Below are 14,180 nucleotides of genomic sequence, written 5' to 3'. Positions count from 1 at the left end.
GTGGTAAAAAATGGCACATATTGTGTAATTCATTTTTTTTAAGCAAAGTCGTAAAAAATCCCCAAATTCTTTTTTAAACTTTCACATATAAGCTCATTATTTAACTAAATAGCGTTTCATTAGCATAATATTTAGAAGTTTATAAATCAAAATGCGTAATGCATTTTAGATAATAAAATAATTTAACAATTTGATTTGATTCCTTAATATATTATCCCATTTTGAAACTATACATGAATTAATGCAAACGAAATTCGTAATTTTCGATCATGGCCACGAGACGTCGAGGACACTTGAGGAGGCACTCCTCAACCTCAATTACCATTCACTCCTTAGATTACCACTCAATTTTGACGGGTTAGTGATGAAATCTGGCGTCAAAATGTGGATGCTCTGAGGTTAATACTGAGAATACCATCAGATGGCGTTCAATCATTGAGCAGCAGAGGCAGAAAATTAAAGAAATCTTACTTTGTAATATTCAACCATTGCCACTTAACATAGATAGTAACTGAGTGGCCATTCAATTTGACAGATTTTCCCTCAGCAATAACGATTAACTGATAATATCTACACCTAACCTGTGAGACCTGACTTTAAATTAGTATTAAGGGTAAAATTGGGACTTTGATACCATGCGTCATAAACCTCTTGGAAACAAAATGATATCAATAAAAATTCCAAGAAATTCAAGAAATCTTTGTAGTTCTTATAAAAGGAATTATAGAAAATTTAAATCATAATTCCGTAAGAAAACACCAAAATTCTAAAATGCTATACAAGGATGTGAAAAAGGAATATATAATTCATTCCCAAGCGACATCACAGAGTGACTTGACGTTTTTAATAGATTAATGCATTTGAAATGAGCTTTTCTAGGAAATATTGCAGCCGCATTGGAAGAAAGTACATTATTAAACATCACTAGCTCAGTTTTCAATTTAGTAAGCAGCTGAACCATATGATAGAGATTGTTTACTTAGAATTGGTGTAGCAATTCTCAGATAGTCTATAAATCCCAGTGGAATTGTACCTCTGTTTAGAAAAAATACATTACAGGCATTTTTTTTGTTTTGTTTTAAATTCTTGGAATGGCTATTCAAAGTAGGCTTCTGCGTTTGTTCTGAAGTGAAAATGGTGGGAGAAAGAGAGTAAAAATTGAAACTTCGATTTTTAGGTATAAATAAAAATCCATTAATCGAGACGGAAATTTTAAATTTAAACATTATAGGTATTAAACAGATCTATAAAACGAGTCGACCAACATTAATGACTTACTTAGGTCGGTAGAAAATATTAAAAAAAGGCGTAAATTTTGAAAAATATTTTGAATTTTTTCATTAATATAATCGAAATCTTTGGAAGTTCTTCTAAATATATGTTACATGGTAGGAAATACCTGATAAAATATCTGAGATCGACATTTTCATTTTTTGTTTCAAATGACGCTTTATCGAAAAATACCTTTAAGTACTTTTCTATCCTTTCGTATTCGTAAATCAAAAAAAAAAAAAAACCCTATTTAAAACGTGCTGTTTTTAGAATTCAGATTGTATTATAATTATCGGTTTTTATCGAAAAATACCTTTAAGTACTTTTCTATCCTTTCGTATTCGTAAATCAAAAAAAAAAAACTATTTAAAACGTGCTGTTTTTAGAATTCAGATTGTATTATAATTATCGGTTTTCAGAAAAAAAAGAGGGGGGGGGGAATAAAATTTGGAAAAAATCCTACTATTTAGACGACTGGTTCCTAAAAACTTTAAACAATGCTGACCAAACGTTGCGTGATTTCGGTCATCGGAAGATGGATTCAGTAAAAGTAACGAAACAAAACATTAATTCGAAATTTAATTTTCAGTAGGGTTTTTTTTTCATAAAATATATCATTCTAGATATCATTTGAAATCATAGAGCAACAATTTTTTTAACGATTCGCGAGTTCGAACAGATTGAAAAAATGCCTCTATATATTTTGAAACGACGTTCTTTTCCTTTTTTTTTAAAATGATAATTTTTTTTTTCAAAATCGTTTTCAAATTTTTACTGGGAGTTTCTCTGTGTGTTTGAAAGGTGCAGTTTCCAAAAAATTAGCAAAATTAATAAAAAAATAAAATATTTCTCTAAGTATACGCATTTTTGAAGTTTATTTCTGATCTAATCAAGCCGTCGTAACATTCTGTGACTCATTTTATAAGTATTTTAATGTCTGTTGCTTTTTAATTAAAAATTAACTCTATGATTAATATCCTTTTATTTAAAGATGAAAAATTGATGTTTCAATATTCCCTCTGCTTCCCAAAAAAGGCTGCGGTGGCATGGGGGTAAGGTCTGTGCTTCGGAACAGAAGGTTTGAGTTTCGAGACAGCGATTCTACCGAAGAACCGTCTGGTGGACGTTAAATCCGTCGGCGCCAAACGTCCTCCCACTGGTGTGGAAGTTTGGAGATGGCGTGCTGGCACAGGTGTCATTCTCGTCATCTGGCCTCGACTCAAAATGACGAGGTCCTTCCCAAAGTAGCCCTAGTGTTGCTTTAAAACGGGACGTTAATATTTCTAAAACTAAAAACTCTTCCTCACTAACAGATCTGATACCCGCGAGCAAACGTAAAGGCTTGTTTTTGATAGCCAACACAACAATACAAATTATTGATATGTATTTTTTCAAATTTTAATGCTTTTCATGGCAGTTTGACTAATTTGGAATGTAAATGACCAAATACAATCAATACCTTTCAGTGCTTTTGCATCTTAGCGGTATACATACTTTTTGTTTAATATAAACTTCGTATACAGTAAATACCATATGAGTCCTAATGGATGAATCAATAAGATTAAATATTGGATATTTTAACCCTATAATGACAGTTTCGAGTAATCAGACGCTTCTTACTTAATGGCGTGGAAAGTAGTTTGGTTTTTAAAGGGTCAAGAAACTGCGTCAATTTTATAAATAAACTATAAAAGCTGTATTAAAATAATGAGTAAATAAATAATATTAAAATTGTTATTGTCGTAGTAGTTCTGAGTGATGAGATATTAACTGCTGATGTATAGTTTTCAATTATTTAAAACTTTAAGTCTTGTCTTTTAACCAAGACATTTAGATAGTAGTGTATTACATCACGAATTCCTAAAATGGAGAATTTCAGAAATTTTATGGACATTTAAACATGCTGTCGTTGAATGAAAGGTAGAAGCACATAATAATTTCATTTTGTTATCTCAGATCTTGGTACATAACGGACATAAAATTGGTCAGAAATGTAATTAAATAAAAAAAGAATTCAAAAAGTGGGCGTATCGTGTAACAGTATATATAAAGAAACATTTTCTTCATTCATTTGCTGTCAAAAACATTCAAACTAAAAAAAAAAAATATTTTTCTACTGAATTAAACTTATTATGGATATTTAATCGTGCAAAAGAATTTTTTGAAATATCTATTGACAAATAAAGAACTTCCAACTTTTTGTTTAGTATATAATTTTTTTATTTTTTTTTAAGTTCATATATTATAAGGTGAGTCGGAGAAGATTAAAACATCATTTTTATAATTTTAAATGATACTTTAATGTTACACATACTTCACGGAGGCGTTGTTTTTTTTCTACGTAGTTTTAGGCTTGACATGTAGAAATTACACGTATCACAAGACTGGGCCTTTGTATTAATAGACCATTACATTAAAATCCCTGCTGACAAAAATTAGAAGATATTTGAAAATGAATATAAAGCATTAAGAATTTTTTATTCTTTATTATTATTATTATTGTTATACAAGATCGTCAAAATTAGATCATAGACTTTGTTCTTGTATATTCTTTCGTAGCAAAAAAAAAATATATATTTTTTTATCGCTTTATATTTATTTTCAAACATACTTTAATTTTCATGAACAGTATATTACTTACTGAGCAGAATTTTTATAAATTCCGTGATAAATTTCTTGAAGAAAGTCATAATAAGTTTTATTTCAACTGTAACGTTTGGATTTTTTTTTTCATTTTCCCTTAATAAAATTCAACAGTTGACGCTATAAAATTTCTTGTTAAATAAATCAAAGTTTCTATTAAAGCCCTAAGGTATTAAAAACTTTTTGTTTGCATAACATCAATAGCTTTCATTAGTGGAACAATACCTTTTTTTTTCTGCTTTTATAATGCCTTTACCTCTCTTTCTTTTAACACTTTATGCATTTTTCTGTTTGAACTCCTTATAAAATAACTCGAAAGAGATGCATGAGAAATTGACTTTGCTTACACAGTGCCTTTAATTCAAAGAGCAGACGAAAATTTAACGTGATTTGAATTTTTTTTCCATTCATTTTTTCCCAGCGCCGTAAGGGGAGTTGTCTTTTTAAGTATACAATTTTGTTGGGATTTTTTTATGAGGGCTGATGGCAATGTTTCATATTCTTTTCTAAACGGAAATGATGTTGTTATTTGCGATGTTAGGGTAAGATTCGAGGCAATATTCTACTAATGTTTCGGCTGACACGTACTTGCTGGTTTTTGAAGAGCAACTTTTTTGTTACTCACGTAGAATTTTTTTTCACTCCCTGACGCATCATTTGTGTTTGGGACTGACTGGGTTTTGAAAACGGTCTCAGGAGAATACCTGATTTTTCTCACACCAGCTAGGCCTGATGCACTTCTTTAAAGCGGTATTTCAAAAGACGTAGGAAATTTTCAACATCTGTCACCAGTATTCTTTGGTTTCCATGGTTACGGTAGCTCATTGACTGTTCTATCCGGAGTACAAGTGCAGCAAATTTACTGGAAAAAATACTTCTAAACTTTTCAAGCCGTAAGACTTCCTTTTTCACGATAGAAATTCAGTTTGATTTTCTTTTCTAACGGCCTCCAAAGGCTTGGTTATTTCAGGCTAGAGTTGAGTGGTTTGGAGCTTCTTCTCGTACGCTATATTTCTATTACTGGTCTTCTTTTTCTTATTATTTACTCTTTTTGCTGTGTGAGAAAAGTTGAAAGGTTTGACGGTAGACCGTACGATACACTCCGGACTTTTCAGCTTTCCCTTTTATAATACGTATCCCGACGTGCTTTGCGAGTTACGAGTAAGAAAAAAAATGTTTCACGTGGATATATAGTAAATTGTTTCGTATAAAAAACAAAACCTAAAAAAGACCAACGAGTCTATCTTTTGTGGGAAATATCTTGATCCATCTATATTTCAAATCTCCGGAATCCTATAAATTTGTGCTTTTGAACTTTTCCGTCTTCGCTGGGTTCTTGTCTCTTTTTATTGCTTTCTCCCAGTAGACTTTTGTTTTGTTTCAACGTGAGGTGGGCTTTTGCAATCAATGCGTTGAACAAATTCTTTGATGTTCAAAAGATAAAAGTTTAACAGAACTTGATAAAATAGTTAGAGATTTTTTTTTTTTTTTTTTTGAATTTTTCTAAGCACAAATGTATATACGTGTGAGAATGTTTCAGTAATAATTTCGCTAATGTTTTTTAAAACTTTAATTAATTATTCCCCTTTCAGACACCAACACTTTTAATCAATGACTGAACTTTTCAAAATTTTGATCATATACCACTAGAGAATATCTATTTTTCCTTATGTTAAACTTAAGGGCATTTTAAATCGAATGAAATGAAATAACTGAGATAATTTCTAATGATAATAAATTTTTCACCTTTATTAAAAAAAGGTATTCTCTTGATTCCCAAATAGAAATCATAAGACAGATAAGAGTCATAAATTCATAATTATGAAGATTGGCTTAATTATTAGCCTCTTAAAATATATAGGATTATTTCCAGTTCAAATAAGCTTATTTCTTTTAATTCTCTTATCTTCCATCCCAAGCAATTAATATGGTGAAATCTGGAAGTATTTAAATCCATTAAAATTTAATTAATACGGAGAGATATTTGAATCTCGACATTTTATTTTTGGTCTTTTGCGATTCTCTTGAAAGATAACGATGCTTGTTGGATTTTTCTCGGATTTTTAAGAGAGTTTATTCTACCATTCGTATAATATTTTTATGGCATATCATCATAAAAGTCATTTAATGCTCATAATTAATTCATTACCTTGAAGGCATTTACTAACTAATTTCATACATTGATAGTATGTGTGTGTGTGTGTGTGTGTGTGTAATGATATTTTAAATTATAATTTTAACTTAATTCATTTCCTAATTTTTCACTCAATTCAGCACTTTAACTTTATTTTAACTTATTCTTTATTCTTTATTTTTGTTAGCTTTATTCTAAGATATTCTCTTATTTCCTGATCCCATTCCACTTTTTCTACTTTATTAATTCAACAGATGCACTGTGAAAATGCTTAAAGTTGCACTTTCACACACTCCGAGTGAAGGGATAAAAAATGGCAAACCCAGCACATTCTTTTAAAAGATCCATATGATTCACTTGCCTGTGGTCGGCACGTGTAGGAAATCCCTATCAAACTCTCACAGTATATAATCACAGGGATAAATTTTTCGTTAGCTTTTCTTCATTTCGTTTTGTGTCGTTCTGCGTTGTGCTCGTCACTTCTGCTTGTACTAATTCATACCTACCGGGATGAAAATAAAACGAAGTTAAAAATTCAAAGTGTCTTTTCTGTCTTCGGCCACGAATCTACTTCAAAAATTATGTTATGTTATATATATATATATATATATATATATAATTGTTGGCATCGTTAGAAATATTATGGAATTATAAAATATATATATTTTTTTTATCAAAATCATTAATACGTGGCTCCAATCTTAATGCATTAAAATTTAAATGAATTAATTGACTGATAAATAAGTTCTGAAAATACAATAATATTCTAAAATCGAGAATGCACAAGTACAGATATTTTGAGAGCTCTAACAGATCAAAAAGGGAGCTAAATATCAATTATAAAATTCCATCTTCATAAACATGAAAGAAATCGTGTTAAATAAATTATTATAAAAAGCGGGATAAAAATTAAAGATTCTACATCATTTTCTAATACAAATATGATAAATCAAAAGTTTAAAATTCTCATACAGCACAGATTACAGATACTGTTCACAGAAAAATGGAATTCTTGAACTCCGAATTAAATAAAAATAAAGCCTCGAAAAGTAATTTTTGAAAATATTCATCCAAATAAAAGTAATTTGTCAAAATGATAACATTTTTTAAAAATAATTAAAATTAATAGTAAAAGTAATTTTTCAAAATGTTCAGTCAAGTAAAAGCAAATTTTGAAAATATTCATTCAAAAATGTTTTAACGAAATATTAAATGAAAAAAATTATTTAGAGTTATATGGTTAATTTCGGAAAACATTTTGTTGCCAATTGTTTCTGTAAAGTAAAGTAATAATGTTTCAAAGTTTACAGAAGGTATATAACTCTCATTAGCTAAATTACTGACGTAATGCATTTACTTTTATCTTAATATACTTTCAATATTTGCACTCCAAATTATTAATTCAGCTTTTCAGTAAACTTTATTATTTGTGTACATAGAGTTTGGAGGTAAATGCTTAGAGATTTAAAAATCGCAATGTAATTTTTTTCTCTTACTTTCTATAGAAGGCTGTAGAAACCAGTGCTGCATTCAATGGATCATAATAAAACTTAAATATTTTCCTAAATAAATTACAAAACTCTTTACCAAAACGTTTCAGACATTATCTACTTGTTAATTCGAAATTCATGTGTTTATCTGTAAAAATAAGAGCATAGGCTAAAGGAAGAATTCAATTACACTGTCTCATAGAAATATATCTGTTAAGGTCATTGTGATTAATCAGTTATTTCTAAAAGCCTATTAATTACATTAACCATAATATATTACAATATGCTACTCTGCCGACGTCCTGGCCTAGGGGTAGCTCGTCTTCCCTGTGATCTGGGCGTCGTGGACTCGAGTCCTGGTTCGGCAAGGTTGTCCTTCACCTTGTGTTCTGTCTGTGAGGTGTGTGAAAGAGCCCTCCTGTTAAAAGGGGTTGTGCAAGTGAATGAGTGAGTGTCATCTTCATATGAACTAGAAGTCAGACTTCTGCCCTCGGGTGCTCAGGGGCCTTTACCCTCAGCTACAGCACAAACTCGATTTAAATCGTTGTCTTCGTCAGCGGCTTGTCTATAACAAATGTCATAAGTAACAACAATAATATGCTGTGCTGCATATCAGATGACATTTAATAGAATTAATTCCAAAATTTTAACTCTCTGAGCATGAGCAAACCAATCGATAACAAAATTGAGGGTTTTCTAATATACAAAATTCAATTCATTTCTATAGATCTTAATGCAATGTAAAGAAAATTTTAATATATAAAATTAAATCTTTGATACCGCTATAAATTTATAAAACTTAAATGCGCTTTAATTTGTAATACATATTATAGAATATTTTAATGACATATTATTTTACAGAATTTAAAATTAAAATTCCATTTAATGCCTCAGGTAGAGCTCAAGATATTGAGCATTCCAATAATGAATAAAACCGCAGATATTGAACACCAGCCGTTAGATGCGAGTATTATGTTGCCTTTAATTTACAAGCTATTTTAATGATTTTCCTTATCTTATGCTGAACAAACATTAATCTTTTTTCTTGAAATTCGTTTAAGAAATTCTGTAAAATATTTACTACCCATTATGAAACTTTATTGTCACAAATATTGGATATTGCTTTCTTGCAATGCTAGTCACATCTTTGGGAAGAAAGCTCTATAGATATTCGTAATAGAGACTGAATAGATGCCACATCAATGATCCTTGATCTTGGCTACAAAAATAAAGGTTCTAGAAAACACAGGAATTTTAACCCAATCTTTACTATGACTCAGTATCTGGAGATTCTTCTAAGAAAACTCTACGCTCTTTCTGAAACCATATATAAATATGAGGGGCTAAGTCGATTGAGCCGATATACTTTTTGGAATGTTGACTGCAAAGCGAGCTCTCTAATTGTTTTTGTTGAACTGTTGATTTCTTCAGTGATTTGCTCTCAGTGATTCAGTGATGCTTTTTGAGTGCTCTGTTCTCAGTGAATTTTGTAGCCAAAATTGTCGTTTTCCATTATCCAGCATGCCATACCTCTTTCATCGTAATCCCGTCGATTTTTCTTATCACTATATCTCTTACTTTTCAAAGAATTTATATATCGATTTTCAAGAGTAGCTATAGTTACATAATATCATTTAAGACCTCAAATAGATTTATTTTTAAAAATATAAGCATTTTATAATAAGATAATATAAACTGTGTTGCCTTAACGTGTAGTATATAAATGCTCTTTGACATAATTCGGTTGGAAACATTTAATGTTCCATTTTATACATTTGCATCCAGTTTAAAAATTACCTTTTGTTGTGTTGTGACTTATGGCACTTCTTGACAAACCCTCTGACAGTTATCTGTCAGCGATTTAAGCCGAGTGAGCGTCTCTTGTTTTTTCAGTAACGCCAACTAGAGCCAAAGGTACAAATTAGATACTTCATGCGCCACATTCGCTTGCACAACCCCTTTTTACAGAGGGGGGGGCACATTCACACACACTTCACAGATAGAACGCAGAAGAGGAACAACCATCCCCGAGCCATGACGCCCAGACCACGGGGAAGACGCGCTACCCGTATGCCAGGAAGCCGGCACAAATAACCTAAAATTATTAATAGTCAATAATTTTCAAGTAATATAAGACGAATTAATTTTATAAAATTTGCTTTGAAAATGGCTTTTAATTAGCTTTGCTTCAAAATAAACAATTTAACACAATTAATACGATGTAATTAATACGCAAAGCTCATCAGAAAAAAAAGAATTATTCGTACTGTAATCTCGTTTATTTTTAATGTAAAATGGCAATAATGACGAATGCAATCAGCATACAATATAATTTTTTGCATTATAGTGTTTATAGAATTAATTCAGTAAGTATAAGACAATGATTTGTATTTTAACCTAAATACAAATTTGGCTTCAGAAAAAAAAAAAAAAAAAAAAAAAGGGATATTGCTAGAAGTGTGTTTTGATACATTTAAAATAAACATCTTTTTTTTCCCTTGTAGAGCCTATAGCGATTGATCGGAAAACTGTAGTATGCCCCTTCATTGATGTGATAGACTACGAAACACTGGCTTATCGTGCTCAAGATGAAGGTGCCAGAGGAGCCTTTGATTGGGAGCTTTACTACAAACGGCTTCCATTACTACCCGAAGACCTTAAACACCCATCAGATCCTTTCAAGTAAGTAAAAAAGAAATCCAATAATAATATATATCTGAAGGCAATTTTTTAACCTATTTAGGCTCAATTCTATAAATTTAAAAAATTTTGAGCGCCGCAGGACTTTTTTTTAAAGTTAAAGCTCCTAAAAATATTTAAAAAGATATGAGCGACAATTTGTGTTTTTTAGGATGCAAAAGGGAACATAAACCTTATAGGAGCATGTTACATCAAAGAAATCTAAACACATTTAGGCTTACTTAACGCGTTAGTGTCGTATCTTTAGTTAAGAACAACACAACACCAAAAGATATGTACTATAAAAGAACATAAAGATTTTTCAGTCATTTTTAATAAAAATTTCAAAATACAGTTGGCCTCTAAATTGAAAAATTATTTGCATTTTAAACACACCACGGAGAAGTGGCATGATTTTGAATTCGAAAACTGAATCTGCCATGCATTTAGAGCATGTGTGAGGTTAAGTTAAGCCCCATCTTGCTGGATGAAGTTTAGTAACCCATTATCGTCCTTGCCGTCATCCTATTAATTATATAATTATCCTATTAATTATCAAAATTATCTAATTATCCTATTAATTATCAAAATTATCTAATTATCCTATTAATTATCAAAATTATCTAATTATCCTATTAATCATCAAAATTATCTAATTATTATATTAATTATCAAACTTATCTTATTATCCTATTAATCATCAAAATTATCTAATTATCATATTAATTATCAAAATTATGAAGTTCATTCCATAATATCTCTGTTGAAATTCCAAGATGGAACGTTAGCCTTAATAAGATAAACAATATTTGATGCTAAACGATCGTTTATTTGAACAAATTTTCCGGCTTTTATATGTTAATTAATTCACAACTAAGATGTTTCGATCTAGATAGAGGTTTATGCTGCATAGCTACTCAATATGCGACCTATGCAATCATGACCACAAAAATAGATTTCAAAATTAAAGGCTATTTCTGATTGTACTTTTTTCTATAGCGGAGAATGTGCAATGCATTTCTCACATGACATTTGATAATTATAAATATATAGAGATAAATTTTTATCTTCAATGTACAATTTTTGTGACCTGTATGATTGATAAATAATGCTATAAGAAAATGACAAAGAACGAATTAATTTGCACAAAATCTCTTTCTTTTGGGAGAAATAATCGGAGAATAAAGAACAACAGATATTTTTGTGAAGACAATTTACATTACTAAAAGATACGCAATACTTAAAAATTATACATCTGTTCTGCCTTAAATAATAGATTCCAATCCTAGATATGTTTCATCTGGAATTTTCGAGGAAAATTAAACATTTGATGCATAATGCATGCAAAACTTCTCCCGAAGTCTTATAATTATTTCAATTTTTTTCTATAAGTCTCTAATCATATTGTGAAAATGATTTAAGAAACACAATTTCATTGTCACATAGGATGGCTGAAAAAATCTCTCCTTAGTGTCCGTAATTCCTATCTGAAGACCTGATAGCGCTATTGGTGTGTGGTTTCACTTATTATCTATCGACAGTTGGATTGAGAAGTAATTTGGTAAAAATATAAGTAAACTGTAATCTTAAACTGGTTTTACTGGACTGCCGGAAGGCAAACGGAAAAATCTGAATGACCGGACCGTCGCAATAGCGACACTGGCGGGGACTCTGGCTGAGTCCTAAGGGCCATCACCGGCCAAATTACAACTCTTCCCTTAGAAAGTACGCCCCGCCATCGATGGGACGAGCCAGAACCCCACCTTTTTCTGCACCCACCATGGTAGCGATATTATCCTCCTCAATTATGAGGCCCCCCGGGGCAGAAAATATAAGTAAAGAAAAAATATCGAGAAATACACCAAAATTTCGCACGCTACATTTATTTTGCGAGTAAACTTACAGACATAATTCAATATGGTTGACAATATCATTACCTTTCTTTTAGATAGATTCCTGTAGGAAGACTGCCTATTGCAATGATTCTCAAGGCAAGAACTTCGGGAAATTTTTTTTCAGTTCTTTATTAAGACAAACAACTTTTGTATTAAAATGTTTCGATAACTGCAATATCCCAGAAGTTAGGGGCTGAAAAGTGATTTTCAAGCTCTAATTTTGGCTGTTTCTAATATGAACAATTTATGATGCCAGATAGTAAGTTAGATGTAAAGAAATCTACCTTTGCCTTCCAGCTTGCCGAGAGGAATTTTTCTTTTTTGAAATACATAAAATATGAGAAACCACGCATGGCATGCATAGACAGATTGGGGAAGATGGTGTTAACAAATTACGCATAAAGTACAAAAGTTGCGCAAAAAACGCATAAAGTACATGCTCAAATCAGTTTTTCGAAAAGGAGCTTTAATTCAGATGCAAAAATGTGCCCTATAATGCTATTTGGTAGCCATGGTTTCTAAAACAGCAATACATCTACCAAAATAAGAATCACTATCTTTAAAAGATGATTATTGTTTAAATTCCTCAAAAAATGAAGAGATTTCAAATCTTAATTTAAATATTTAGGCTTTTCATGTTAGAGGAAAAAATATGAGCGTATTTTATTTGAAACGCAACGCTCATGATAGATACAAGTTTCTGAATAAAAAATGATCAGAAAAATATTTTATTCTTCATTCTTTACATATAAAGCTACCCGTTTCCTTTCCAATCCACTGGGAAAGAATTTTTTATTTCTCTATTTTTTATCTATTTATAATTTATAAGCAGTACTATTTATAAACATACGCTTAACAATAAACAAGAGAATTTCCAAACGCATGAATATTTTATTTTCGCGAGCGAGAAAGCTGAAAATAGCTTCTTCCAGTTATACTTGAAAAGAAATAGTGAAATTTGAGACGTAAGACGTATGACTGAACTTGATTTTCCTTTATTTCTCAGGAGCCCCGTGATGGCTGGAGGACTTTTTGCTATAGACCGCAGCTTCTTTTGGGAACTTGGCGGCTACGACGACGGCTTGGATGTCTGGGGTGGAGAGCAGTATGAACTTTCTTTTAAAATCTGGCAGTGTGGAGGTCAAATGTTCGACGTGCCTTGTTCTCGAGTTGGACATATATACAGAAAATTTGCTCCTTTTCCAAATCCTGGAGTGGGAGATTTCGTTGGAAGAGTAAGTAGAAATTTTATAAGTTAAAATATGGAACAATTCAATGTGTGATCCCGTTTCATTTTCAAAATGAAGTAAACTGTCTCCTTCATTCTAAAATGCTTAACTAAATAATTTTCGTTAAATCATTCGTATTGAAACTGAAATCATGGTTTTGAATTTAAAATCATTAATTTAAAATCTAAAATCAGGGTTTTGAATTTAAAATCATTAGTTAAGATCTAAAATCAGGGTTTTGAATTTAAAATCATTCATTTAGGACGTAAACCATGTTTTTTTTTAAATTTAAAATCATTAATTTAGGATCTAAATCCATGTCTTTTGAATTTAAAAATTATTCATTTGATCTAATCATAGTTTATGAATTTAAAATATGTAGTTATTATCTAAAATCATGGCTTAGAATTTAAAATAAATCATTTAAGATCTAAAATCAGGGCTTTGAATTTAAAATAAGTAACTATGATCTAAAATCGTGGTTTAAAATTTAAAATAATTTATTTAAGATCTAAAATCATGACTTTGAATTTAAAATCTTAATTTAGGATCCAAAATCATGGTTTTGAATTTCAAATCATTAGTTTAGGATCTAAAATCATCAATTTTTATTTTAAAATTCTTAATTCAGGATCTAAAATCATGAGTTTGATTTTAATATCCTTAATTTAGGATCTAAAATCATGGTTTTGATTTTAAAATCATTAGTTCAGGATCTAAAACCATCAATTTTGAATCAAAAAATCACACAAAAATTTTTTAATAAAGTAATTAATTCCTAATATGTTGAACACCAGTGATTAAATTAACTTTTCATCACTGGCAGCTTACAAAAAGT

The 14,180-nt window shown here is 30.4% G+C and overlaps 1 protein-coding gene across 1 annotated transcript in view; it reads left to right on the top strand.

Annotated features, from left to right (window-relative positions):
- LOC129961028 (putative polypeptide N-acetylgalactosaminyltransferase 10) overlaps window positions 1–14,180 on the top strand; it is a 295,335-nt gene that overhangs the window by 207,513 nt on the left and 73,642 nt on the right. The window contains exons 6-7 of the mRNA XM_056074820.1: window positions 10,044–10,221; window positions 13,120–13,348. Of these exons, the coding sequence (XP_055930795.1) occupies window positions 10,044–10,221; window positions 13,120–13,348 (407 nt within the window). The remainder of the gene's footprint in view (window positions 1–10,043; window positions 10,222–13,119; window positions 13,349–14,180) is intronic.

The sequence above is a fragment of the Argiope bruennichi genome, chromosome X2, assembly GCF_947563725.1.
Source record: "Argiope bruennichi chromosome X2, qqArgBrue1.1, whole genome shotgun sequence".
NCBI lineage: Eukaryota > Metazoa > Arthropoda > Arachnida > Araneae > Araneidae > Argiope > Argiope bruennichi.
The sequence above is the reverse complement of the archived record's forward strand: the minus strand, read 5'-3'. Positions and strand labels throughout refer to the sequence as shown.